Raw genomic sequence first — 27,318 nt, 5'->3', positions numbered from 1 at the left:
AATAAAAGAGAATAAGAACCCAAAAAATCAACTACATACACCAAAAAGTTCAGAAATTGCAGCTCTATATAAACATTTCTGTACTGGACATAAATAACCCCTTTACGACGTTTTTACCCCTCTCCATTCCTCAAATTATTCCGACATTCTTCACCACACTGACTGCAAATTGAGGCCTCCAACTTCTCCCTGACCCTTCTAACCGAGTTTCTGTCCTTTTGGTGATGCGTCATATTCGGATTGATGCATGGAAAACTTGCAGCAAGGCTGCAGATGGGGAGAGACTGTCGATCCACCCGAAGCTGTCAACGTGTTTCCTGCGTCGCGTATGACTCCTTTCACTTTTGTTTTCACTGTCGGTTCTTTGTTCTTGTGCAGGATAAGCGTTCTATAGGATAGCTTTTATCGCATAGACCTTCCGCTGGTGCGGGGTGAGAACCATTACGTGACAGCCTTACACGCAGAAGCGGGGCGATGGGTGGATGAGAGACCGCGGGGAAGTGTCAAGTCCTTGTATTTAAAGCTCAACTGGTTGCAAGCGGGCCAAGCGCCGATGCCGACGCCCGTTGACAATATACGCATTGATGAGGCATAAATGGGGTAATTGGTTAACTGGCATCATTGTCCAATCATGGAGCGATATTGAAGGTTGGTTATGCGGTGCGAGGGACACTCCCGCTCAAGTGTTCTTATTTTATTGGTTTTTAACCATCCTGGCTCAAATTTGCTGCAAAGCCCGTGCATCAAATTCTTCGAATCGAGGGATAACCATGGAATGTTTTTTTCATATTTGTCACAACCCTTGCCCAAGAGAGATGAACTCGCAGAATTTAGCGGTGGCCTTCAATCAGCGGAGTCATGCAATGAAGCAGGAAGCTCACTTGCGTCACATCCTCCTGAACCATAATGCCTTTCCGTCAATGTTTGGAGGAATAACTGTCAACTTCGACTACTACCTGGGAGAGGTTAAACGAGATAAAAGAAGAAATTTTAGACCGCGAGATGACACAGGCCAACACACTATGGCTTCGTCTGCGACTATTACGGCATGGCTCCTGTCCCCGGCCACAGTTCAGATGTATCAGTTGTGTAAACTTTGACTTGATAAGAGTCTGAACATTGTCGTTCTTAGCCCCTATTTACTTACCCCTTCGGCTAGCTTTGAGTGTTCCTTGCTTTGATACCCCTCCGTTGCACATCCCTAGTGCTCCAGCTATTCCAGCCATACATTTCTCAAGATTTGAATATCGATGCAGCAGGCTGTCAATATTTCACTTCCATTCTGCTGCGTCTCTCAAGAACGTCTAGCGCCACCCCTAGAGAAATCAACGCGACTACATATCCGGAGGTAAAGCTGTGGCTCACCCTCCTATCAACTCAAATGACGATATAAGGTATGACGAGCTTGTATTCAGAGGGGAGTGGGAGGCGACTTTTGACATGACTTAACACGTTATATAGGTTTTGTGAAGGTTATGGAGAAGATCGAGGTGGGGTGATTGAAATGCGGTGGTGATCCTGGTGTACTGGATTTCTAATATTCTGTTCGAATGCTCTCAAATGCACCGTAGACCTCCGTTAATTGAGCTGTATATTATAAGACGGATACAGTAATCAGCCGGCAAGAAGTGAGGCTAGATCTACTGCTAGACGGAATACTGACTAATAAACTAGACTATGTTGATATCGATACTATTCTTGAGCTGTCCTGCGGTTGAAAACAGCGAGGCCGTCCATTGGCTGAGAGAATGTGTTCGATACTCTTACATCGACATTGTGCACCCTTTTAGAAACAATATCCCTTTTTCCTCTAGCTGAGGGATTTCCTCTATGCATCCCCCACGTATATATGACCTATATTCCGCGCCCATTTGTTCAAATTTTAAATAAAAGAGAAAAAAAAAAGGAAGGAAAATCTGAGAGAACCTGCTAAAATCTCATTCCTATTGATCCCTCACAGCCCATTCATCGTTCTGTGTTCTACCGCCTCGTCCTCTACAACTGCCCAATCCCGCACCCCGCCCTTCCAATCTGCAATCCTCCCCTCCCTCACTTCGACGATAACAACCCTCGCACTTTCATCCATCGTCGCTCCAACCACAGTATCTGCATCCTCACCCTCCCTCGCCGCAGCAAAAAAACTCGTCCCATCCAGCGCATCATCAGATGCAAAAGTATTATTCTCCAAATGTCTCGCTTTACACCATCTCTCCTCTTCGGAGCCTATCTCTGCAAATCTTGCCTCACCAATGATAGTCGTGCTGATGCTGCTCAACGCACTGGTGTTGATATTAAGGAGGAGAGAGGCTAGGCTGGAACGGGTGGCTGCGGGAGGCGGGGAGCCGTCACGCGCCATGGTAGGATGGGGATGGGCTACGGAGCGGGTGGGCGGTCGGTGGGAGACCCAGTCGTGAACCAGAAGGGAGACACGCGGGTTTGAGAGGAGGTTTAGGGTTTTTCTAGAGGCAGTGTTTGTCGTCATAATTATCGTGGGGTGCGAGGTGAATGGGGTTGAGGGGAGGTAGGTGTAGCTCATCAGGGAGATGTAGGGGGTTAGGTCGTGGCACGTCGCTAGGTGGAGCTGGGGAGGAGAGTCAGCTGGTAATTCGGAAGCACAGGATAAATGTATGTACTTACGAATCTGGAATTCTTCAGACAGGAGACTACCTCTGGCGGCAGGCTGCTGGCGAAATGCGGATGGGTGGTGGTAGCGGAATCCTCATAGCTGAGCGGGGGATGGTGTTCCGCCATCTTTCCTACTTATTAACGCGATATGTAAAAGAGCGTAATGGCAAGAAGGCTGCCTGTATAACCATGTGCTGTTTATCGACTTCGAACTGGCCGACTAGCCAGCTTATAAGTTCTGTATGCAAAAATATTGGTGGGGAGCTTGTTGACGTCATCCCGTAAGTCATGTGATATATATACCAAAACAGTCTAGTGTTGCCTTCACCTCAGCCCCAGTCAAAGCTTCTCCTCTCCTCCTCTCCTGGCTCTATCCCAACGTCAATTCTCCTCGTTCTCCTCGTCTCTCCCTATTCCGTCTGTCTCTGCCTCTGTTTGTCAATTCCAGCAGGCTTCCTTTTCTTATCTCTGTGTTGATATATATTATTTCCATTTCCTACCAATCGATTGCTCTCTGTGGTCTGGCCTTTTCCGTTGGCCCTTAGATAGCTTGTGCCTGTAGCGTCGGCCCATCCTGGTTATCCCCTGTCAACACCTGGCCTTCCCCTCTTGTTTCTCATTTTTGGTCTTGTCGCTCGCGTGTTCAACCCAACTTCAACACGCACCGATTTCCCGTCCTTACCCCAACTCATTTACCCTGTTTGTGTCTACTGCTACTGCTTAACTCCCTTGCCATCCCTCGATCCCCGCATCAGCCCATACTGTAATTTCTGGTACCCGAGTTTGGTGGCTGATAGCTGGCGAGCAATATCCATCACTGCATTTTTTATCCGTTCGACACTTCCCAACGCCAACTGCCACTTGCTCTCTCACACCCAGACATACGCACTCACATACCTGTCCGTGCTATTTTTTACCTCCTGCGATTCGTATCATCATGCTCGGCCCACGTCTATTACGAATTCAGACCAGCTCCTGCACCTGCCCCTCGACGTTCCAACTGCGGCCCCTATCCACAACAAGCGCCCTATGCCGAGCTCCTTCGCTCAGAGATATCACCCCAGACAACGCAACTAGTTTCAACGCTAGGCAGAAGGAGTTCCGGGAGAACCTGGAAGCTGCTCGGAAGAAAAAAGAACAAGCAGAGAGTCAGTCGGGTCATGCTTCTCTCGTTTCTCCTGCTCCATTTTCCTTTACTTCTAGGCACTCTTCGGGCTCTGCGCGTCCCACTGCTCCACTTGTGAGCAATGCGAGCGAAAAGCCCGGTTCTGCCGCTGCCGCTGCTCCTGGTGTTCCTGATGCCGCGGACACTTTAGACACGCAAGGTTTGGGCTCACTTTCCACCCACCGCATTGTAGGAGAACACCGTCAATCCGATGCTAGCCACGCTCCAAAACGTGGTGCCTTGTCCAGCTTGATCTATGGCACAAAGGAAGGCCAGCAGCTGGACAAAGATATCGAGCGCTCTTTCTCGGAAGTGCTGGCGCGGGGGAAATACGTCCATTCGATCGTTTTTCACGAAGTTAAGCCGGATAAGGTGGATGAGTACGTCGATTTGGTTGGGCAGTGGTATCCGCGGATGGCCCAGATTGAGAACAACAAGGTCAATCTGGTAGGGAGTTGGAGGACGCAGGTTGGAGATAATGATACATTTAGTAAATAAATCTCCCCCTTAACCCCCCCCCCCCCACCCAATGCCAACTATCTCGCCAATTATGCAATTTTCAAGGGAAAGAAAGCTCACACCGAGTGATATGATATAGTCCACATATGGGAATACCAACGGTACTCAGGTTACCACGCCTCCCTCCACGCCATCTCGCAACACCCAGACTTCCGCGGCTTCGACCGCAGTCTCAAATCCCTCATCAATAACAAACGCACCTCCCTCATGCAAGAATTCTCCTTCTGGCCAACCACGCCCCCGCGCAAACTCGGCGGTCTCTTCGAACTCCGCTCCTACACTCTACACCCGGGCAACCTGCTCGAATGGGAAACACACTGGCGACGAGGCCTGCACGCACGACGCGAAGTCATGGAAGGTGTCGGTGCGTGGTTCGTGCAGATTGGCGAGCTGAATACTGTGCACCACCTGTGGCAGTTTGCAAATTTGGAGGAGCGGAAAATCCGACGCGAAAAGTCATGGTCGATTGAAGGGTGGGCAGATACGGTGCATAAGACCGTGCCGTTGATACAGTCTATGCAGAGTCGGATTTTGGTTCCTATGCCGTGGAGCCCTGTGGGTTAAAATTTTGTCTGATATGGTTTTTTTTTTCTTTTTCACCCCCATGAAAGGGATGAGATTGTGCGGGGAGGGGATGGGCTCCATCATCCGTCGCGGATTATATTATCTATATTTATACATCGGAAACACAAGATCGAAAAGAAAAAAAAGGAAAAAAGAAAAAAAGGGGAAAAAAGAAAGAAGGACCAAAAAAAAAAAAAGAAACAAGATTGCAGGGCCTGAGCAGTCCCGATCATCGGGGGAGCTCATATCAGCACGCCTTATTATGTTTGGGGGTTTGTGTTTTCCAACAAGGGATGACAGCATCATGGCGGGGTTTGGTTGGATGCATGCAGGGCAAGGATTGTGGTTCCGCCGTGGCCCCATGAGACGAATGGGGGAAAAGGTATAATATGGCAGTTATATATGCTACTTTTTAGTAGCATTTTCTATCAGAGGGAGAGCGGGGCGTGGAGGGGGCATGAGATTGGTGGTGTATCGCGACTGGGCCCGGGGGTCTTTTGGCGACCTTGGAGGGGCATCTGATATGGAAATGGGAGGGGAATGTAACGTAGCTAATACAATAAAGAAAACAAGTAACCAAGCTCTATTTATCAGTTAAGCATTGGATACTAATTATCAACACGATGTCAACTACCTCAAGGTGAAGGTTGCCAAACTTAGACCCAAGTCCTACAGCTACAGAAGAAAAGCGACATTTGCACCCATCACTTTCCCCCCATACGCGTTCGAGCCAAGCTCCGCCTAATCATCTGGGAACGGACCCGCGTGTGATCCATGTCCGCGAGATATTTACTACCCGTCAAGCGCAAATGGGAGTCATCACATTATTTGATTTGCGCCGCTTGCCCACCGGCGGCACTGGAGGCTTGCCGAGAATCTCACGCGCACGCCCCTCGAAGTGGACGCTTCAGGCCTTTCTTTCACAGAAAGAATTGAGAATACGATGAAGAAACCATGTCGACAGGTGTACATGTACCTACGCCCAGATATCGATTACCTTGTGTCTCAGCTTTGATGCTGTCCGCGGATTCTTTCCACAGTTCCCTCAGGCAAGCATGGACAGGCGGCTAGCATCACTTCTTTGGGAGATCGACTGTACTGACGCAGTTACAGTTTGAACGGGGTTCAAAATACCTACCTGAACAGGGTTCAGATTTTTAGCCAAGATATTTTGAACGAACGACGGGCTTTTGAACCCTGTCAGACTTCAAAGTTGGAGCCATGGTCAACTGTAGAAGGAGGAATATTGTTGTTAAATCTCTATCCAACTAGTGGAAACTAATATATGGCGCCGTTTGGAGGATTATTGTCAATGTTTTCTTCCACTTGAAGAGTGAGCCCTTTGTTTCGGGGTTTGTAGTAAATACTGTGCAGATAAGTGATAAGATTAACATCCATCCGCTAAACTGCCTGGGAAAATACATGGTGCTATAATGATTCAACCTGAGTTTGTGAATTCACAAGTCATCCATGAAGTGTCAGGTTGCTACCATGTCTAGAGTTGCATTTTCCTCAGTTCTATTACATCCGAGCCTTTCTAGCACAAGGCGCACTAGATGCACCTTGTATTCAGGGCTCTCGTTTCTATCCCGAAAACTCATCTGCCCTATCACCTTCTCGGCACCTGTTCATACTAATATGGATATGCAACAAACTTCGACAGGCAATCCTGAGCAGAGTGCAACAAGAATGCCATCGGTGGGAACTAGAATTGTTGGTGAATCCGGCAGTCAATACATCATTGAACGGATTCTACAGGAAAGGGGAAATACACCAGATATCCGTGTTTACCTAGCAAAGTTTGTTGTCCCTCACCAGTAGTTAGACATTTTCCCACTCCTTTTACATATGTTTCTAATAATTTAGTAACGGAACGGAGAAATTTATATTGAAAAATGTCTACGATTTCGATTACTACCATGACCTTTACCGTCGCCTCTCTAGCTCTCCTTGTCTCCGCTTGTTGCATGATATTGTGCCAAATCGATCAATATTCGTCTACGAATACCTTGCCGACCATCTTCTCAACGTAGCCAAAAAAGATATACCCCTGGTGGCCACCAAGCGAATCCTCAGAGACGCGTTGCGTGGACTCAGAGAGCTGCATGATCGGGATATCGTCCATACAGGTACGAAATCTTGGGGATCCCATCGTGGAAACAAAAAATCACTCACACTAGTGGCTACCTACAGACATCAAAGCAAACAACATCCTGATTGACTGGAAAGATGAGAACGGGGAAATAGCCATTACCCGGGTACAGCTGGCTGATATCGAGGATAGCGCAGTTGTACCCCCTAACTGTGACATCCTCGGGAAAGCTGTGGGAAACTGGATGTGGCGTAGCCCCGAAGCCCATGCGGAGTCCCGTGTGAATAAGCCCTCTGATACATTCTCCTTTGGCATTGTGGTGGGTTGCTTTTTTTTTATATATAAATTTCAGTATGTCCAAAACCGTTGATATATGAAATAAGGTTTGCTGATCGATATCAAATAACTAGTGCATCTGTGCAGTCTTGAAGCACGTCATCTTGGCGGTGGATGCAAAGGAACTTCCTGAAGGTGTGGATGTTCAAGCGATTGTTCTCCAGCGTCAACTCTCATATTTTGGGAATGACGAGTCTGTTGCTGCATTATTGAAGCACATTGGTGACGAAAGTCCTTGGTGCACGGTGATCAATGTACTTTGGAAAGGATTCGATGAGACTACTCCTCGTGAACCGTTTGCGTTGTGGAAGGGTGTGGACCCGGTGTTTAAAGATCTAATTGCGGGTTTAACAGATCTTGATCCGAAAAAAAGGCTTACTGCCCAAGGGGCCTTGAAACATCCATGGTTCCAGGGAACTGAGGATTCAATATGAAAGCATTACAAACATTATCAAACCGAACACATCTGTTATTTTACCCAGCAAAACGCAGCTGAAACGAACAAGAAAGCAATCATAAAACGCAGAAATATGGGCATTCTCCTTACCTTTGAACCCCATGAATCTTTCATTTGCAACTAGATGCCATGTTAATCCTAGTCTCTCTACCTTTCTTGTATATATAGTTGACCAAACCCACGCAATACAACTATTTTCACGCTGGCATTTTTAGGGTTTGCACCCAGCGGGTAGGAAACCTAACTTTACCGGGCTGGTCGAAATGCATGTCCCAGGTGGGTAAAGAAGAAGTTCAAAAGGCCTCGACCTATCTTCAAGGCAAGGATGGCCGCTCACTCTATAAAATTCAGCATGCATCACTACAGGTGAGAAACACTGGGGTGCGTCGATATGACTGCGAAAGGAAGAGATAAGAACAAGAAGTACCAAGGCGCGGAATGGGATTGACAGAGCTGATGGGATAGAAGAGCAGAACCCAAATCATAGAAGATAGTCGCTAGTTGTGTATCCAGGAGAAAAAATGAGATCAACAAAGTCAAGGAGAACCTCAGCCAGCCACAGTTCCTCGAAGACCAGATATCCCAGTAGAGAGCCCAGTCAGCCTGTGCATAATTCTAGAGTCTAATTGGGTGATAGAGTGAAATGAAATTGTTAGCATAGAAGAAAAGAACTTGAAGATAAGTAAGTGTATAACTAGAGGAAGGGGCTTACATCTATATACCAGCACCAGCGATGCTCTGCTAAACCCGATCAGGAAGTTCCAATGATACGGTTACGGTGACGGTGATACTGATACGGTAATACATACCTGGCCCCTGCCCTGACTAACCCCCGAAACGCTCCCCGACCAGCGCCAGGAGAAGGAAGTCATCCTTCGCTCAACCGGCTCCCAGGACCAGGATGAATACAATGGATGTACCAGCAGTGCGGTGATGGTCAGGCATTGAACACACGCGGTCGTTCCTGTTGTCATTCTCCTCTCCTCTCCTCCTCTCCTCTCTCTCCTCTCCTCACTTCTCTTGCTTCCTATCTGTCATTCAAACAAAAAGAAATTTTTCTTCAAACCAAAAAGCTATATCCTACACCACAAAAAAAAACTCCCACCGCCAATCACCAACACGTACTTAATCTACTTATAAAGGGTTCCCATCTGGGAGCAAGGCCACGACCAAAACAAAACTGAAAAGGAAAAGAGAAGATACGACTCTATACTACACTCTACTATACTATACACCATACAAGCAATGGTCTACGTCCGCCAACATAATCTCGCCGCCCTGCGTGCGTACCGTTACGCGGGCGTTGACAAGTCGCTGGTGTCTCGCTACGTGCTGAAACCGTTCTATACGCATGTCGTCATTAAGTGTTTTCCTATGTCCATGGCGTGAGTGTTTTCGTCCTTTTCTTTCTTTTATTCCTGTTGGTTATTTTCTTTTCTTGTTGGTGGATTTTGTGTGGTCTGGTGATCCCTTTTTTTGTAGTTGCTTGGTCATGATACCAAGGGTTTAGTTATATATTACATCCCTAGTAAAAGATGTCTTCCTCCGTCAATTCTTCTACCGTCACAAGGCCTTGTGTTCTTAGCTTTTTGCTTCAAATCTACCTGTGCTAACTTCTTCTCTCCTGGGTGTTGTTCGTCCAGACCAAATGCTGTAAGTCGGATCCTCTAAATTTTTGCGCCGTTGGAAGACCCCTTTCTTGATTGGCTTGCGCCCTGGCCACCCCCATCTACAATTATTTCCCCCTTCCCCCTTTTTCTTATTCTTTTTTATTTTCTTATATTTCAAACTTTCTTGTCTCCATTCCTTTTCTAGAAGAAAATAATAATCCCTCTAACATCAAGTCTTATCCACAGATCACGCTAACGGGCTTCTGTTTCGTTGTTATCAACTTCCTGACTCTGCTATGGTATAACCCTACCCTGGACCAGGATTGTCCACCGTGGGTCTATCTGAGCTGGGCGCTGGGGCTGTTTCTGTATCAAACTTTTGATGCAGTCGACGGGGCTCAAGCGTATGTTCTCTTGCTATCACTTAGCTTTTCCCGCGAATTACGCGTGAATTGTGGTTTTCCATTGACAAACCCACTCCATTCTAGGGGTGGAGCGGGTTGTTGAGCTGGAACTTCTCGCTGATTTGATATTGCGTTTCTATCTGCAGACGGAGAACCAGACAGAGTGGGCCTCTTGGTGAACTTTTCGATCACGGTATGTAGTTTCTTTTTTATCTTGTTTTCCATTCTCGTTCTTTTATCGAAGTCTATTTTCTAACATCCTCCGTAGGAGTCGATGCGTGCAATACCGCTCTGGAAGTCCTCATCTTTGCCGGAGCCACAAACCTGGGACAGTCATGGCTAACCGTATTGACACTGTTTGCCTGTAGGGTCCCTTTTCTGTCCCTCCACACCAGTTTTCCAATACACTCCTGCTAACAAAACTTCCCTCAGCCGCCCTAACCTTCTACGTCCAGACCTGGGACGAATACTACACCCAAACGCTGACCCTAGGCATAATCTCCGGCCCCGTCGAGGGTATCCTAACCTTATGCGCGGTCTACGCAACAACGGCCATAAAAGGCGGCGCGAGCTTCTGGCACAAGCCCATGCTGGCCACGCTAGGCGTCCCCACCTCCGTCTCCCGCTTCCTCCCCGCCTCTCTCTGCAACCTCCCCTTCACCTCCTGGTACATCATCTACGGCGCCTTCGTCCTGCTCTTCAGCACCCTCTCCAGCATCCTGAACGTCATGCACGTCCGCCGCCAGCGGAATCTGGACATCTACACACCCCTCCTGGGCCTGTTGCCGGCTGCGGCGATGTGGGTGCTGGTGTTTGTATACTTGCATCTACGCCCCTTGGTGCGCGAGAGACATCTCGTCCCCTTTGTGATGTATGTGGGGCTCATCAATGCGTATTCCGTCGGGCAGATGATTATTGCGCATTTGGTGAAGAAGGAGTTTCCGTACCGGAACGTCTTGCTGCTGCCGTTGCTGGTGGGAGTTGTGGATGGGGTTTGTGGGTCGCGGGCGTATTTGGGGTTGTGGGAGGGGAGTTTGTTGTTTGGGAGTGGGAATGGTGGGGAAGTGTATCAGGTTGCACTTGTGTTTTGCTCGTTGGGGTTGGCGGTGGGGGTTTATGGGAGTTTTGTGGTGGGTGTCTTTATATTTTATTTCCCTTTCTTTCTTTCTTTGCCTTGTGCAACCGGCAAGCTTCTAACTTGCAGCACGCACAGTTCGATGTCATCACCACCATCTGCGATTACCTGGACATCTGGTGCCTGTCCATCAAATACCCCTTTGTCGAGGGCGCGGCAGCTGAACCAGCAAAAGCCATCGAGGCGAATGTCGTCGATACTGCTACTAATAATAACAAAAATCACTCTGCCGCGAAGGCGAAGACTAACTAAAACTGTTCAGGCCTAGGAGGGGCGAAGAGCATGGCATGAGCGCATTCACTGACTCTGGGATTTGGTCGCGATATATAGTGGACGAGCAGCCTCTCCTGGCCAAAAGAAGAAGAGAAAAGAACAAAAGTATGTTCTGCTTGAGGCGGTAAGGCAAGGAAGGGCGATTGACTGGTCTGGTAGAGTTGGGGGAAGATTTATGCAAATGAAAAAAACAAAAAAAAAATAGAAAAATAATCATGTTGATTGCTTACCAAAGAGTAGTAGTGCAGAGGGTCCGCGAGTGAGTTTTCTGAGCCGCGAGGGGTTTTATGGTTTGTATGGTTTCAATGAAGCGTGGAGTTCTCTTCTTCCTCTGAATGTACAGTACATGCGCATGTAGTGTACGTACGTGTGTATTTTCTTCTGTTTTTCTTTTCTTCTTTCTTCTTTTTTTTACCCCTTTTCTTCCCACGGTTATAGAATAATTAATGGGTCGGGATGTGTCAACTCCTGCTAACTGCATTTTATGGGGGCGTCCGAGGCTGGTTTGTTATTTTATTCATTTTTCTTCTTTTAATTAAACCCCTTTTAATTTTGATTTTGTCTTGTTAATTATTGTCATTGTTATGATTGATATCACTTCTTACTCTGTAAGAGGTACGACTTGCTATTACGGTTGAGGTCGTAGGTTATTCCATCTATGTTCTAACATTTTCCTTCAAGGTTAGGATTTTCCTTCCTGTATTTCTTCAGCTAATCAATCAATACTCTTTGTCTCGTAACTTTTGTGAAATCCTGGTATTTATTACTTGGGGATCATTCTTCCTCCATCCATCTATCCATCCATCCCTCCATTGATTTACAGAGACACCCTGCATCTTGATATTCTTGCCTTCAAGTTGGGTAATTTTGTTGAATTCTTCTTATATGTATGTACTGTACAGTGCAGTACATTTCCATACCTTCGTTTTTGCATCTTTTTTCAAGCCTTCTTTCCTTTGTGCTGCTTGCCGGCTGTATTGGAATGTAAGATCGTCTAAAACAGAAAGGAAAAATATAATCCACTGGTGGGTGGGTGTATTGGTAAAACGGAAGGAACATCAGGAAGAAAGGACAAATAACGAACGGGGTGTTGGGTTTAAGTTAAAACTGGTTGGTGGCTAGGAGGAGATTTTATTTATGAACATCCTTGGATGTACAATTTCAATGGAGTAACTGCATGTACAGTACTTCCATCTGCCGCCTTTCGCTTGCTTCTCCACGGATACATACTACTAGGAATAACAGGACAAACAAAAGCTGATGATAACTTGTAAAGGAGTAGTCGACAAAGTCAGATTGCCTAGCAAGGTGCAAAAAAGAAAAAGAGAAAAAAGAAACAAATCCAAAACCAAGAAACAGACACAGATTTAGATTGCAGGTGCAGGGGAGAACGTAACAACAACATCCAACATCCCACGACCCCCGTCAAGCAACCGCATTTTTTACACGGGGCGCCTAAATGCCAGCCTCCCACTCAGTTTACAGTTTACAGCTTACGACGGCCGCGCCAGGTGCAAAAACCCCTGCGGCAAGTTCGCAGCCGAGTGGGGTCCTGGCAGAGAAACTTGCAGATTCCCCTGTGCATCGAGGGTGGTGAAAATCTCCATCCCCGGGACGGCGTATACCATTTGTGGCGGGGGCATGCCTGGAAAGGCTCCGGCACCAGCGGAAGGGACAGCGGTGGGAGCCTGGGTCTGCGATGGAGCGGCGGGTCCTGCGCAGGGCGTTGCTGTAGAAGCCTCGGGCCGGTGAGGACCTGCGGGAGTAGGCGCGGATGGGCCACCGGGTGCAGTGGATGGATCAGGACTAGAACCAGCAGCAGGTGCAGGAGCAGGTGTCAAGTGTGGAAATTGACTGGCAATCTGCTGCTGTGGGAGAAATAGGTAAGGTGGTCCCTGGGATTGGCCTGGTGGGGTGGGCCCGCGCGGTAGGGCGATGAAGGGGTTTGTCGGGTTCCCGACGACTCTGCCGCCGTGGGTATACGTGAATGTTGTGGTGGGCACCGAAGCCCATCTGGGTTCGAAAATGGGTTGGTCGCGCTCATCTCTGGCGATTACATAGCCTGCTGCAGGCGGTGGTTGCATGATGTCCGGGGGGATGCCACCGTTTGGAGGGCCCCAGGTAGTCTCTTGGCCGGATGGGAAGGTGCCCCAGGTCATGGTTGTGGAAAGTATGTGTAAGGTGATTGGGTTTTTCAAAAAGGGGGTTTGATGGGACAGGATGGGGAGATGAGCTTGTGGGTTGATGATGGAGGTCTGGTTCTAGTATGTCCAGGGTATGTAAGGGAAGACAAGGAATCAAGTACCCACAGAAAATTCCCTGGGTATTTATATGCATAAAACATCCCATATCTGGCTGTAGCCATCTCCACAGGAGTTAAATATTCACCCGCTTCTCTCTGATGTCCTGCTTGTTAGCTGACAAGAGCGGACGCCGTATCCAAGCAGCTGTAAAGAAGACCACGGTGATGTAATATCCAACGAGAGCGACCAGTTTCAAACGTATTTGGCTCACATCAAGCTTGCGGTTACCAAACAATGATTTTGTTTACCAGTATCTTCTTCTGTCTGTCTGTCCGTCTTCCTGTTGAAGCTTTTATCTTGATGTCGTTGATAATGCGGCTGAAAATAAGCTTGGCTGACTCATCCTGCACCGCGCTAGCCCAACACGGCCAGCTAAGCGAGTGCACAATCGCCCATTTTGGCCGCTGCGGAGGAGTAGTCATCCATCGACGATTCTTCTCTTGCTCCATCGCCGCCCCCGAGATCCTGTTCATCGACCCTCTGACCTTACTGTTCTCCGATTGTCCATCTCGTCAAGTTCATCCTACAGGTCATAGCATCGACAACATCTCCAAGCCATCAAGATGGTAAGCTTCCGTTTGCTCGTGTGATAGCTATGGATGGGGATGGATATGATAGCGGACCCCTCCGTCCCGCTTCAAAAAAATAAAATAAAATAAAATACCATTCCCGTTTTTAATTTCTTCTTGAAAGAGACCCCGATACTGATACATCCTTCTTTCATCGAATAGGTTCTCGCGGTCGATCTCCTCAACCCTACTCCTCAGGCCGAGGCCCGCAAGCACAAGCTGAAGGTATGCTCCAGGGAACACCATCTCTATCGACATTCCAGCGGAAACTAGACGATATCGAAACGCCTACCAAATAGCGAAGTCAACTAACTTGCGATATAACTACACTAGACTCTTGTGCCTGCGCCCCGATCCTTCTTCATGGATGTCAAGTGTCCCGGCTGCTTCGCGATCACCACTGTCTTCTCACACGCCCAAACCGTCGTCATCTGCGCTGGCTGCTCCACCGTCCTTTGCCAACCCACTGGAGGAAAGGCTAGATTGACCGAGGGCTGCTCTTTCCGGAGAAAGTAAAGGGGGCAATTTGCTTTTTTTTTTTTTTTTGTTTTGTTTGAATGATGACGATTGCTTCTATTTGTTTAATTATCACAAAAAAACTTCTCAAAAATTAAAAAGGGATTTTAAAAATCGAAAGGCGTTTTTTAAATTCTTCTCACATATTCTATCTGTGATCGTCTTATTTTCCTCGTTTGGCTTCGTCGTTTGGTGCTGCTCTCCTCATTCCTCTCAAGTTAACTTAACCTGTTATTCGTCCCCATTGGATGTATGATCTGCAAATAGGGGCCGGAATTTGCAATCTTTCGTTTCTCCCTTTTCTGAACATATATATACTAATGTGCAAAGAAAAAGAGCAAACAAAAAGAAAGAGATGATTTGCTTCGCTGCATCCACTTTCATTTGCGTTCATCTTTCATTTGCGATTATACACCGAAGTCGCAAGGGGAAAAAAAGGAAGCAAGGAACAGGCCTGGGTACACCCCACAATCCAACACTGTTTATCATGCTCTATTGCGCTACTTGTTCTACATCGGACAAAATGTCGGTGGAAAACAACCCCAAAAAGGAGGCTGTGACAAGTCGATCCCGAAATTTCCGTGCTTGGCCTTTTAATTGCTACACCGGCTAATTTGCACAAACTTCGGAATATTCAAGTGTAAAAGGAAATCAGGGTGAAATGGGCATGGTTTCTAAAAGTACTTTGTTAGACCGATGAGACGGTTATGTTCCTCCTCACCAGTGCATTGTCGGTTGCTTGTACACTATTTTTGAACATGAAATTCATCAGGCTTTATTTCTTGTTATTACGATTGTCCATGATTGTTAATTTTCAGGCTGTAGTTGGTAAACCGCTAGATTAGTGCGTCGGAATGCACCCCTTGACATTCCGGGGGTACAATATGAATATCGTTTTGCATAGGTCACTTCCCGTTCCAGCCCTGAAGATAAAAGCTTCTCATATTGTACAAGTCTAATCAGAGAAGAGGTAATTTAAGCCATAACCACTGCTCTAATTCAAAACATACAATCAAAAGCACCTCATCCCAACCCCCCACTCCCAACTCTAAATTCCAAAATCACAACTCCTTCTCTCTCCTCCTTTTGTTCCACGCAGCCACCTCTTCTTCCCCTCTCTGCTTACACTCCGTTTCAAAACGCGCCTTCAACGCGCTATCGCCAGCTATCCTGGCTTCCGCCCATCGGCTTAGCAATTTAGGGGCCGTCTGCCCCACATACACCTGCTCCGGATGCCCCATGGCCAACGGCCACATATCCTCCAACCACATTACATTATTATACGTCAGTGCGAATAGCTCACTCCATACTAGTCGTGTCAGGATGCGCATGGAACCGGCATAGCCGGGGGATTCTTCAGGCCGCTCGATGCCCTCATCCGGGTCGTACTTGGGGTCGACGACCAGGAGGTGGTGGTCTTCACTGTCATCGATATCGTCGGTGGTGGGCTTGGAGTACGATGCCAAGCTGGCGGAGTCCAGGATGAGGATTGCGTCTTGGTAGATACCATTTGACGGGGTAATGGTGTCGAGGTACGTGGTGAAGTGACTGTTTCGGGAGAAATTGTTAGCGGGCGGTGAATGCATTCCGTCTACTAAACAGTGATATTTATGCATGCATGTATCATCATCTTTTCTGGTTCATTTGGTAACATACCTCTTTGCACCATCGATATCATCTTCCGCAAGCCCAAGCTCCCGCCCATCAAACCATTTCACCTTTAGGAATGGCTTAATGTCCTCGACACCATTGATGCCGTCACCCCAGGAGGCTAGGTCTTGCTCTATGGTCTTCTTTAGCTCGTCCCATTCACTTTTATCGTCTGCGTTTCGACCGTAGCTGAGCCTGTAAATGGCATACCCGATATCTGTCATCGGTGGTTGTCCTGATTCCTTAAGATCTCGTATACGACTTGTGATATCAGAGATCCATGCTACTGGTGCACTGGGTTCTGGCACCGGATCCCTTCGAGCTTGAATATTTTTTTGTATCCGGATTTGAGTCTCAATGGTCTTGAGCAAACCGTTTTCGGTTGTAGGTGTTTCTTCGGGACTCGGTTGCAGGTCTGCTATCATCTCCTCCTTTAATTTTTCAATGTGTTGGAAATATGCAAACGATTGAACATATGCCGTACGCCGTTTCTCCAACATAGGGCTCTGCCTGTCATTCGGTTCTTCTTCTGGTGACAGGTCAGAGCCCCCCTTATATCCATCCGTTGACAGATAGATGGTATATTCCGCCTCCGCAACAAGTCCAGAGAGTGTACGCAGTTTCTCTACTAGAGCCAACTGCTCTGGGCTTATTTTGTCGTCTAATAAAGGCCCACCAGCTTTGATTTCATTTAGCAGAGGCTCTCGCAAGGCATCGATGTGAGATATGGTCCAGCTGTATGCACGGTCTGTCATGACTTGGTATTTAGCACGGATAAAATCTGCCCACAACCCGGCCATGTCAACATTTGGCTCCTTTCCATCCCGTCGACGGATGTTATTCAACGCCTCGTCAAACTCTGACAGGTGCTCATACATATAATTGAAGGTTTCCCGCATGTGCGAAACATGTAGAGGTACATTGAGATAATCAAAGGTGGAAATGACAGTTTCGATATATTGGCACGCATAGTCGAAGTTTTCCGCTTTATCCAGCCTTTTTTGTCGCCATTGGTGTTCCGATATGGGGGCAATTCCTTCCCATAACCTGATCTTCATTGCATGCACAGGCTTCTCTACTATAGTGAGGCGTCCTGCGTCTTCATCTGAACCGAGCCTGGTCATCAACTTTTGGTCGGCAGGGGATGTGATTTTGTTATGGGGCGGAAGGGCCCATTCATTGTAAGGGGAGACTATTAATTCTATTTCGTCGGAGGAAACGACAGGTAACTTAGTTTTTTTGCCATTGGGCAGCGTTCCACGACCGGCAAATTCAAAGAAATGCATAAGAGTTTTCGGGGGGATTAAGCGGTCAACTATTTAAACTGGTAAGTAAGTACGATTTTGCCCACATTAGGGAGCAGTTCTCAACGCCCATGCCCAAGTCCTTGCAGGGCACAACGGGAATTTGTGTCATATGAAACAACAACACCAATACCATGAAGCCCAATATATAACAATCATATACGTCCCAGATGGAAACTTGCAAAACGTCTCGGATCTCTCCCCATCTACTAAAATTGGGAACATGTATGTGAAGTGAAAGTCCCCGTACCGATCAACAATGTCTCCAAGTAGGGCATCAAAGGATCAGATGGATCTAGGTCATCGCCGAACTTCGGGTCCGGTTCCCTTTCTGACCACCTTACAGACGTGGGTAGGCGTTCAAACAATTGCTGTACGTCGGCGAGCATGGAGGCTCCAGCTTTTTTGGGAAGATTGTCAAGTGAAGCTTTGGGACCTGTGCTAGTGTGATGGGCATGGGCGGCAGAAAACAGGGAAAAAGCTGGCCGAAGCTGGCAAACAGAGCCGATCAATGCTAGACGACAGATAATGGTGGGTTTGTATACCCTTCTCGCCCAGGTAGGTGTAAACAGACGCATTGTTGTCAAAATGCCTCACTCGCTGAGTGACGGATAGACCTCTGAGCGTCGGCACCTCTCCTCCCGGAGACGCGTCTGATTTTTATAGTTTTTCATTTATTTGTCCAGCAACAGTATTAACCTGTTAAGCCTAGCTGGTATTCTTTAGCTGTAAGATTTTAGCTGTTAGTGAGTTAGTTATACGAAGCAGGTTTGGTAATATTCTAGAACTTCAGTCGCTGACTCATTCAGCCCTAATCTTAACTAACTAGTTATCTCAATCTTACATAGTAAAATGTCAACCGGATCCAATATCCAATACGTGCATTAGGACGGCAATTTGCCTCCTTGAAGCCCGTTAAATTTTGATTCCGTGGACTGACGTTTAGATTTCATTCGAAACCCCATATACAATTGATGCCGTGGTGTAGTCATGCCGCTAAACACATCCGTCCTCTGACAAACATACCAAATACCAGCGAACGCTTTGCATCCCCCGCGATCACCATGGCCCCTCAAACCCCTACTCACCCGAAAGCCCCTTTAAAAATCCTGATGCTTCACGGTTACACCCAATCAGGACCCTTATTCCATGCCAAAACCCGTGCGCTGGAAAAACACCTCAAAAAGTCCTTCCCCCTCCATTCAGTCTCCCTCTCGTACCCAACGGGACCCCTTCACCTTTCTCCGTCAGATATCCCAGACTTCCAACCCTTCTCTACCCCAAGCGCAGAGGCTAATGACACCGACCAACCTGAGTGCTTCGCATGGTGGAGACGCTCCAACACAGCAAACCCACCCGAATACCAAGGGCTAGATGAGGGCCTTGAAACGATTGCACGCGTGTTGGCTGACGAAGGCACCTTCGACGGTGTCATCGGATTCTCACAGGGAGCAGCTTTCGCGGCGATGGTGGCGAGTCTGCTCGAGCCGGGACGCAAAGGCTCTTTTGAATACTTTGCCGATATGGCAAATCATGAATCCTCAATATCTTCCTCCAGTGCTGGAGATCCTGTCACCGGCATCCCTTTCCCTACCTCTTTCGACAAGCTGACGCATCCACCCTTTAAATTCGCCATATGTTATTCTGGCTTCATTGCGCCGGGTGCGCGGTATCGAGCCTTTTACGATCGGCCGAGAATCCAGACACCCGTGCTGCATGTGCTGGGTAGTTTGGATGGTATTGTCGAGGAGGACAGGAGTAGGATGTTGATCGGTGCCTGCGCGGGGGATGCAGAGAAAGAAGGGAAGGTGATTTGGCATCCTGGCGGGCATTTTTTGCCCAGTCAAAGACCGTATTTGGATGGGGCGGTTAACTTTGTTAGGGAGTGTTTGGAGAAACAGACTGTGGATGGGTTGATAGAAGAGAAGGTGGAGGATATGGAGATGCCGTTTTAGATATGGTAACTCTCTGACGTGGGATTGTATTATGGAATACCCTCCATGATTTTTTTCTCTTCTTTTGAGAGTGGGGACTAGCTTGTGTACAATGACTAGAAAAAAAAGCAATTACATAGACATAGACATAAAAGCACCGATGTATACCTGCTAATATTAGACTTAGAAATACGAACACTTGCCTGAAGACACGGCCCATATATGTCAAGGGCTGCTGTGGGATGTCTACTGCGAATACTATTTCTTCCTGTCTACGAATCCGTGCGGATCAAAACAAATAATAACTCCGATCCATCAACTTGAGTGATATCTTGAGAAAGTACTACTTTATTGTACTGTACATTCAGTTTTACGCATGGCCAAAAACAAATGTTCACCATACACATGACGATAATAAACCCACAGAAACAAAGGCGTAGAGGAACCTTCTAGCGAGCCTTAGGAGTCGTCCGCTCGGCCTTGGATGGAAGGATCCGGGCCATCATCTCCTCCTTAGTGATTAGATGGTCGATGCGCTCAAGCAGGCCCAACAGGCTCTTCATGCTGCTACTCCACCCATTTAACACATCATCCGCATCCATTGGTTTGGTGAAACCCACGATTCTAGCCGGTCGGTCTATCTTAGCATAGATGGTCTTGGACGTGACGAGCTCAGAGATGTACTTTTCGGTTTCCTCCTCGCCTAAATCGAGCAGTTCTGTGAGTCGACTCATTTGGATGCGCGAGTAGTATTTCGCAACAACGCGGATATTATGCTCAATAACGCGCTTACGCAAGTCTTGCCACCGGGTATGCGCCTTGTTGTCGGTTGATGGGTTGGATTGAGCATCGAAGACGTCGGTACTGCAGAGGTGGGGCCCAAATTGCTCGGCAACCATGGGCCATCGCATTAACTCGTTCATCGTGAAAAGCTTGAGGAGGCGGGCTTCGACAGGGACAAGGGAGTTTCGGGAATCAGTTTGGACACGGTGAATGAGGTCTGATTGTTCGTTATCATACGGTGAAAGAACAACATAGTATATGATACGTTGAAGAGTCTGTGATGCGATTAGCCGTTACGAACATATGTATTTGTCAAAAGTGCCGTCAAACACTTACCGCACGTAGCTGTTCCGGATTTTCTTCTACGGATTCGGTATCAAGAACCTGTCGGTAATGCTTGCAAACGTCGAGGTATTTATCCTCGTTGTTTGCGAGCATGATCTGTTGCTCGTAATATTTCAACTTCAAATCTGTCACATCCTCTTCCTTCTCTATCGGTGGGTCTTCAGGCTTCCGGTTTCTTTCCCGCTCCTCCAACTCCTTTTGTTCTCTCTCAATCTGTTCCGGGGTCTTCTTCGGTTTCCGTGTAAAGTATTTTGTGCCAATTTTGCGGCTCAATACTCCAGCCTGCATCCAGTCCCCTTTAGCTATGCAGAGAGCAACCTGTTCCAGAATGAACTCTGTCTTTTCTCTCCGCGTCATAGACCCAAATGTTTCCACTTGCAACTCGCAAAGAATGTCCACAGCGCTGGCGAGGTCGCCTTGCGACTTCTTGATATCTGATAGCATACGGGTAACTCGAGCTCTTTCCACTTCGACGAAAATCTACATAATTGGGCAACTTAGTAACAGCTCAGCAGAACTAGCCTGGAGAGTGTGAACAAACCTTGCCCTCCGTAACAATCCTTAAAGTATCGATCAATGCCATCTTCTCCTCCATATTCGGGGTTTGATCAATGAACCCCATTACAGCCTGAATCAATTTCGTTGTAGCTTGTTTGAGTTGACCATGTTTCTTCGAAAGCGAGACGACCTGCTCGTTCAACAGTTTCCAATCACCCGACTCTTTGGAAAGAGTAACAATGGCAATAAGAAGTCTCGAGGTGGATGGTAGATCGGATGCCTAGGAACAGTTCCGGTATAAGCATCAGTCTAAAAGGAATTCTGACAAATGGTTAGGCACTTGCCTGTCTGGCTTGTTTCTCGAGGGCTAAAAGCTTGTCAATCGCGCCTTGGAGGTCGGTCTAGATAGAGGTATCGGCCTGTGTTAGTGTATGCGTTCCACAAGGAGTCAGGAAACTGCGAACCTTAGCCAGCTCCCGTGCTTCCGGAATCAGGGTATCAACATCTTTTGTGAAATCCTTCTCCGCCTTGAACAAGGTCCCGTCCGACATGGTGGTAAGGTAAATAAACTAGCTGCTCTGAGAGAAGGCAGCTGTCAAAATGGCTTGGAGAGAATGAAACGTAGAAGCCGGCAGACTCAGCTATCAAAATTCCGTTCTGTAATCTTATGGTGCTAACTGGCTCTGAGGAAACTGGGAAAAGGCAGATGGGAATCAAAGGAATGAATGTTTGGGATGTGACAGTTGGACGAAGCAAAGCTGCTGTTTGCTTGCGCACATCCAACCAGGAACTAGCGCGCGCTTAATTAAGACAGGAACTTCGAAAAACAACCTTCGACCTTCACCCCAAAAGAGCAAAATGGAACAAAATACAGCACTCTGGAGACACGTTACCAACCAAGGTGTTTGAATATTCTAAATTCACTTCTCCAATAACTGTTGCACTTGTCGCACCTAAAAATGGTCGGCTGTGTGCTTGTGCCTGTGGTCAAATACTCTCCGACCCATAACTATCTAACCTAACACTCATTGTTCCCAGTCGATATTCTCCTCTTCGTACCGTCTTGCCTCTTCGCGAGTTGGCCCGAATATTATGACTTTGGCAGTTCGGATTTCTGCCATTTTGTTTCCATACGATAGAAAGTGAATCCAACACCCGTTGGCCGACAAGGAATTCCTGCAACCCAGTTTCCACTTCGCCAGTGGCTAATTGCTCGAACCCGTGTAGTCGAGTAGTTGCCTACTTATGGCTTCCCCCGGTGCCCTCATCCGGTGTAGTGCGGTCCTCGAAATCTTTCATTTCATGGGGAACGTGAACCATTCCTTCACACCAACCCCGGCCCCCCTATACTGGCCCCCACTCTCCTGCAAAGGCTCTGAACACGCCTCATTGCAGCCGCTGTTTTTCCTCTACCAACTGACAATTAACCAGGCAAATACAGGGACAGTTTATTCTCCATTTATCTATTGCTGCAAACATGTCGACTTCGAATTGTTGGTATATTCGTCTCGAAGGTACCAGTTCTCCTTCACACCCTCTACCGCCTTCAGTTCCCTAATTAACGCCCCAGATTCACACCAAATTATCGAAAGTCGGCCTACTTCTGCTCAACCCGCAGAAACATGAGATACATGGCTGGTGGTTACTCATCGCGGATGTTTCGCCCCATGTTGTTATGAAAGATTTGAGCCTGTTCTATTCTCTTCTGCAGCAGTCTCCTTTTTCTGCTATCGAGTGACAGATGAACGCGCATACTTGATCGAAACCTGTCAGAGGTCTTCTCAAATTCCATCCTCCATCCTATCTTCAAGCCTGACATCCTCATTATCCTCTGGATGTGTCACTATTAACATCCTCGGGAATTATCGTGAGAGCTATGACCAGTCACCCCCGAATCCTACAAAATCGATATCAAACACCGAATTCTATCTCAAAGGTGACATAGCTTTTATCCCAGGATCCGTCTTGTTATCCCCTTGGAAATCAGCATGGGAATCCCGACTGGTCCTGATTAAAATCTAACAGAAGCTCACTCAAATGTCACATTCTCAGCGTAAACTTCGATATCGTCCTTGTCACTAGAATGATGGCGTGTTTAGTTTCCCCTAGAGATCAATCCAGAGATAAAGAGAGGCATGCGAGACTGCAAACCTCAATTTCTACTCTCCCGTTTCATACACCTTCCAAGAAGTTTGGATTAATAACTAGAAAATCAGTATTATTCAATGACAGAATTCCTACATAGGCTCTTTCTATGTCTCGCGGTTAAGTTCATCATTGGATTGCTCAATATATCTAAAGCCAGACAAAAGATGAGGCAAAGAAAAAAAAAAAAAGCGCAAACATCATCCATCACTAGCCGCCAATACTATGGTAGGGCCGCTTAGACGTCTCCCCTTTGAAGCATGCCATCCTTTCAAAAGATAACGAAAATAAAATGAAAAATAAATGAGAAAACAGACGGAGGAAATATTTTCCCAGAAAGAATACTCCGACTGCATGCTAAGATCGAGGTCTAGGGTTGTGGCTATCATGTGACTTCCATTGTCTGATCACGCCATCCCAGCCAATAATTGGTGCTCAATTGGAAGACGAAGAAAAGAGATAGCAGAAGAATACCCGAGGATATTTTGATATTTTCTTGATTACGGTTTGGCAGTCTTTGAAATTGATTGTTGTCATCTATAATTGGGTTACATCAGATCTCCGAACCCTCACTTTTATGTCTTTCCGAAATCAACCCAGTTGTGATATACAACTCCGAACAGATTCATGACATTGGTATTAGTCTACTAGAATACACGTGGAATTTCCACGTATCTTTAATTCTCCTATTACTTTCCATTCTTCGGCCCGGAAGCGCGCTGGTGGTTCTCATTGCCAAGATTTTTACATAGTGCATGTTGCTGCAGATTGCATTATTTTTTGCTGCTTTTTCTGTTTTCTTGTTTAGTTCTTTCACCAAGGTTAGAAAGCATAAGCAAATATTTCAGATCAAAGCATGAAAGATCTGCGATACGAATCGCCCGGGCCAGCTCCCCTGCTAGCCGCTCTGGATGTGAAACACCAGGTTCATTTAATTGTCGGAGCGAACCCTCTGGCAGCTGCGCGGTGCACCAAGTGTCTTGACGTCGGGGCAATTCCTATTGTCATTGCACCTGAAGGGGTGGAAATTCATGCTCCGCTTTTGCAAAAAATTGAGGATGGTCGGGTACGCCGGATTGCAAGATGCTTTCAGGACGACGATTTGAAGACATTTGGGAGAGACGAGGTGGATAATTTCGTCGACGCTGTGTTTGTTACTCTCGGTGGTAATAATCCTTTGAGTGAGTTCTGCTTCATTTTCTACGCTGATATTATACATACAATATATTAACATAAACTGTCAAGGCTTGCGCATATATCATCTTTGCTGTCGGTTAAGGATACCAGTAAATGTTTCAGATGCTCCAGATCTCTGCACGTTTACTCTTCTCTCCACTTACTCTGATGGTCCCCTTCACGTTGGCATCACAACGTCTGGCAGGGGCTGCAAATTGGCTGCTCGTCTGCGGCGAGAAATAGCTGCTTATCTCCCGTCTGGACTTGGTCCTGCTATAGAAACATTAGGCACAGTCAGGCGGCGTATCTGGGAGGAAGACCATACCACAAACATTCCGCCCGAAAATCTCCCCTTCGAGGCTGATGATGACTCCACAGCGCAGAAACATACTTTCAACTCACTGGTAACACCAGAGGACAATGAAGCAGCGAAAACTCGCAGAATGCGCTGGCTATCACAAATATGTGAATATTGGCCTCTTCGTTTGTTGGCTTCGATCACTGACGCAGATGTGGATGCTATACTTGGAGCATATCGATCAGCAAGTGGCAAAACTTCTTCCACGTTTGAGAGTAGCCTGCCTTTACCTCCTAAGAAAGGAAAAATCATCCTTGCAGGATCCGGACCAGGACACCCGGATCTACTTGCTAAAGCGACCCACAACGCAATTAAAAACGCAGATCTCATCTTAGCCGACAAATTGGTTCCCGCTCCCGTTCTAGATCTCATCCCTCGGCGAACAGAAGTCCACATCGCTCGTAAATTCCCCGGAAACGCAGATAAGGCGCAAGAGGAGTTACTCGAAATGGGCATAGCCGCACTGAAAGCTGGCAAAACTGTGTTAAGACTTAAACAAGGAGATCCATATCTTTACGGCCGCGGGGCTGAAGAGTACGACTTCTTCAGGAATGAGGGATATATCCCCGCCGTTCTCCCAGGTATCACCAGCGCATTGAGTGCGCCGCTCTTTGCAGATATACCCGCCACACATCGTGGTGTTTCTGATCAGGTACTAATCTGCACGGGAACGGGACGCAAGGGAGCAGCTCCAGCGCCACCTAGCTATGTACCTACCCAGACGGTTGTTTTCTTGATGGCACTGCACAGACTCTCCTCTCTCATTGAGTCACTTACCAGCCGTTCGGAAACGGATGAGAGCGCTACGTCCCGAGCCCTTTGGCCAAAGGATACCCCTTGTGCGGTGATTGAGAGAGCGTCATGCGCCGATCAGAGAGTCATACGGTCAACGCTAGAGCATGTCTGTTTAGCGATTCAGGAAGAAGGATCTAGGCCACCAGGACTTCTTGTTGTTGGTGCGAGCTGTGGGGTACTTCATCCGTTGACGAATACAAAGTGGTCGGTTGAAGATGGGTTCAAAGGTCTAGACGAGCTGGGGAAGAATGAAGACATGTCTGTTATTAATGAGTTGGGGGTTATCGGCAAGATCTAATGCAGAAGTCATTTCCACGCATTTTATTGAAAGAGCTGGTGTTTGTATGGACTTGATTTTTTCCTTTATTTTCTTGGGGGGGATCATTTGATCCAGCATCTTACATGTAGTTGTATTCATCTGGGTGTTTTGAGGAACAATGATCTCTTGAAGATCCAGTGCATGCCATTGAGCGCTATTTTATTTAACAAATTGTTTTAGATTGTGATTTAGGAAAATATTTTATATGATTTAATTTTAATTATTACTTTATATATTTTTTCAGTGATATGAAAGCTAGAAAGACAAGTGAAATGTTGTTTGAATGACTTACTGAAAACAGATTTTGCCCATACTTCCGGAAGTTCACTAGCCGCGATACACACCGGAACATCCACGAGGCAAATTCCAACTTCCTACAACTGCTCATCGCCAACAAAGCGGATGAAGACAAAACAGCCGAAATGTCAACACCACCAAAACCGTATCTCTCAAATGGGCATATGCTAGAGCGGTATGCGGTTTCATCCTTTAAACATAGCTCATTTCTCTTCGCCGGTTAATCATCTTCGACGGCTCGCTCGTCGTGCAACCATTGTTGAACTAAAGATCTCTAACTCTCCACGTTGCAGTCCGCCCATCTCTGCCCGAATCCGATACCTCATCGATGATCTCTACATCTTCTTCGGCTTATACATCGTCAGCTTTTTCTCGGTACGCTTTGTATAGCCCTCGTCTCTAGCGATCGAAAATTCCCTCCCCTCCCCGTCTTTCCTCGTTTTCCTCTACCAAACACATACATTCAAACTGGGACCCTTAACTAACTGCTCCACCTTTACTTTTCTAGTTGAATGCCTCTTTGGCTGCCAGTAATTCCAAGTTCAACGTCCAGAATATAGAAAATACTCAAATCCGCCGACCGCGTTGGGGTAGCTCGCGAGGCGGAGGAGGCGGTGGTGGTGGGGGCGGGGGCGGAGGAGGGCCGGGCGGCCCTGGGAGGAAATTTGGTGGTGGTGGAAGTGGAGGGCCCACGAGGCGCATTGGGCGAGTTGATGATATTCGCGGCCCGGAGTGTGGGAGCGGGGGCTGCAGCAGATAGGTGACGATATAATGCCGATCTCTTTATGGTTATTACGATGAGCGGGGAAACAGGTTATCGACATGCAGTTGTTTTCAACTTTTATTATGTATCATGCTACACTTGCTTCCTTTGATTCTTGATATGCGATTGTGCTGCGTGGATTGGAATCCATTTTTCATATCAGGATTCCCTGCTTCGGGGCATTGTCATATCGGTTATGTTCTAGTTACTTTATATCACGTACATATTTATTGTTATTCGTCTTGGATGGATCCCGCTCTCGCTTCCAGTGCATATTTTTGCCTCACTTATTCATATAATATATTCTGTAAATCATCATATGATTTGTCGCTTAAAGCTTTGTTTGAACAGTAGTCAATATTAGCGGCGACAAAGCTGTAGGG

At 47.1% G+C, this 27,318-nt stretch overlaps 12 protein-coding genes across 12 annotated transcripts; 8 read left to right on the top strand and 4 right to left on the bottom strand.

Annotated features, from left to right (window-relative positions):
- Positions 1-770: 770 nt before the first annotated feature.
- Positions 771-1,516, top strand: HCBG_07707 (uncharacterized protein; the record flags this gene model as incomplete). The annotated part of the gene is made up of 3 exons (XM_045434756.1): positions 771-1,089; positions 1,349-1,394; positions 1,462-1,516. 3 exons carry the CDS (start codon positions 771-773, stop codon positions 1,514-1,516), a joined length of 420 nt encoding a protein of 139 aa, XP_045284062.1.
- A 438-nt stretch (positions 1,517-1,954) lies between these two features.
- On the bottom strand, positions 1,955-2,751 carry HCBG_07706 (uncharacterized protein; the record flags this gene model as incomplete). The annotated part of the gene is made up of 2 exons (XM_045434755.1): positions 1,955-2,581; positions 2,638-2,751. 2 exons carry the CDS (start codon positions 2,749-2,751, stop codon positions 1,955-1,957), a joined length of 741 nt encoding a protein of 246 aa, XP_045284061.1.
- Positions 2,752-3,114: 363 nt separating this feature from the next.
- On the top strand, positions 3,115-5,011 carry HCBG_07705 (uncharacterized protein; the record flags this gene model as incomplete). The annotated part of the gene is made up of 2 exons (XM_045434754.1): positions 3,115-4,280; positions 4,389-5,011. 2 exons carry the CDS (start codon positions 3,563-3,565, stop codon positions 4,871-4,873), a joined length of 1,203 nt encoding a protein of 400 aa, XP_045284060.1.
- An 816-nt stretch (positions 5,012-5,827) lies between these two features.
- HCBG_07704 (uncharacterized protein) lies at positions 5,828-7,735 on the top strand (the record flags this gene model as incomplete). The annotated part of the gene is made up of 6 exons (XM_045434753.1): positions 5,828-5,892; positions 6,175-6,206; positions 6,537-6,672; positions 6,740-7,002; positions 7,067-7,284; positions 7,376-7,735. The coding sequence occupies 6 exons, from the start codon at positions 5,828-5,830 to the stop codon at positions 7,733-7,735; spliced, it is 1,074 nt and encodes a 357-aa protein (XP_045284059.1).
- A 1,268-nt stretch (positions 7,736-9,003) lies between these two features.
- On the top strand, positions 9,004-11,713 carry HCBG_07703 (aminoalcoholphosphotransferase; the record flags this gene model as incomplete). The annotated part of the gene is made up of 6 exons (XM_045434752.1): positions 9,004-9,143; positions 9,402-9,411; positions 9,615-9,772; positions 9,919-9,965; positions 10,205-10,902; positions 10,986-11,713. 6 exons carry the CDS (start codon positions 9,004-9,006, stop codon positions 11,157-11,159), a joined length of 1,227 nt encoding a protein of 408 aa, XP_045284058.1.
- Positions 11,714-12,673: 960 nt separating this feature from the next.
- On the bottom strand, positions 12,674-13,339 carry HCBG_07702 (uncharacterized protein; the record flags this gene model as incomplete). Its single annotated transcript, XM_045434751.1, has 1 exon — positions 12,674-13,339. The coding sequence occupies one exon, from the start codon at positions 13,337-13,339 to the stop codon at positions 12,674-12,676; it is 666 nt and encodes a 221-aa protein (XP_045284057.1).
- Positions 13,340-13,910: 571 nt separating this feature from the next.
- Positions 13,911-15,359, top strand: HCBG_07701 (40S ribosomal protein S27; the record flags this gene model as incomplete). The annotated part of the gene is made up of 3 exons (XM_045434750.1): positions 13,911-14,049; positions 14,215-14,277; positions 14,386-15,359. 3 exons carry the CDS (start codon positions 14,047-14,049, stop codon positions 14,566-14,568), a joined length of 249 nt encoding a protein of 82 aa, XP_045284056.1.
- A 270-nt stretch (positions 15,360-15,629) lies between these two features.
- HCBG_07700 (uncharacterized protein) lies at positions 15,630-18,100 on the bottom strand (the record flags this gene model as incomplete). The annotated part of the gene is made up of 3 exons (XM_045434749.1): positions 15,630-16,116; positions 16,225-17,533; positions 17,773-18,100. 3 exons carry the CDS (start codon positions 18,098-18,100, stop codon positions 15,630-15,632), a joined length of 2,124 nt encoding a protein of 707 aa, XP_045284055.1.
- Positions 18,101-18,586: 486 nt separating this feature from the next.
- Positions 18,587-19,581, top strand: HCBG_07699 (dihydrofolate reductase; the record flags this gene model as incomplete). Its single annotated transcript, XM_045434748.1, has 1 exon — positions 18,587-19,581. The coding sequence occupies one exon, from the start codon at positions 18,587-18,589 to the stop codon at positions 19,475-19,477; it is 891 nt and encodes a 296-aa protein (XP_045284054.1).
- A 324-nt stretch (positions 19,582-19,905) lies between these two features.
- Positions 19,906-21,770, bottom strand: HCBG_07698 (proteasome 26S subunit; the record flags this gene model as incomplete). The annotated part of the gene is made up of 5 exons (XM_045434747.1): positions 19,906-20,514; positions 20,576-21,064; positions 21,126-21,362; positions 21,427-21,483; positions 21,547-21,770. The coding sequence occupies 5 exons, from the start codon at positions 21,631-21,633 to the stop codon at positions 19,906-19,908; spliced, it is 1,479 nt and encodes a 492-aa protein (XP_045284053.1).
- A 557-nt stretch (positions 21,771-22,327) lies between these two features.
- Positions 22,328-23,104, top strand: HCBG_07697 (uncharacterized protein; the record flags this gene model as incomplete). Its single annotated transcript, XM_045434746.1, has 2 exons — positions 22,328-22,673; positions 22,794-23,104. 2 exons carry the CDS (start codon positions 22,328-22,330, stop codon positions 23,102-23,104), a joined length of 657 nt encoding a protein of 218 aa, XP_045284052.1.
- A 979-nt stretch (positions 23,105-24,083) lies between these two features.
- On the top strand, positions 24,084-27,178 carry HCBG_07696 (uroporphyrin methyltransferase; the record flags this gene model as incomplete). The annotated part of the gene is made up of 6 exons (XM_045434745.1): positions 24,084-24,408; positions 24,683-25,413; positions 25,444-25,814; positions 26,177-26,347; positions 26,466-26,547; positions 26,681-27,178. 6 exons carry the CDS (start codon positions 24,084-24,086, stop codon positions 26,930-26,932), a joined length of 1,932 nt encoding a protein of 643 aa, XP_045284051.1.
- Between the last annotated feature and the right edge of the window lie 140 nt (positions 27,179-27,318).

This window comes from Histoplasma capsulatum, assembly GCF_000150115.1.
Source record: "Histoplasma capsulatum G186AR genomic scaffold supercont2.14, whole genome shotgun sequence".
NCBI classification, from domain to species: Eukaryota; Fungi; Ascomycota; class Eurotiomycetes; order Onygenales; family Ajellomycetaceae; genus Histoplasma; species Histoplasma capsulatum.
This window is presented reverse-complemented; position numbering and strand designations above follow the sequence as displayed.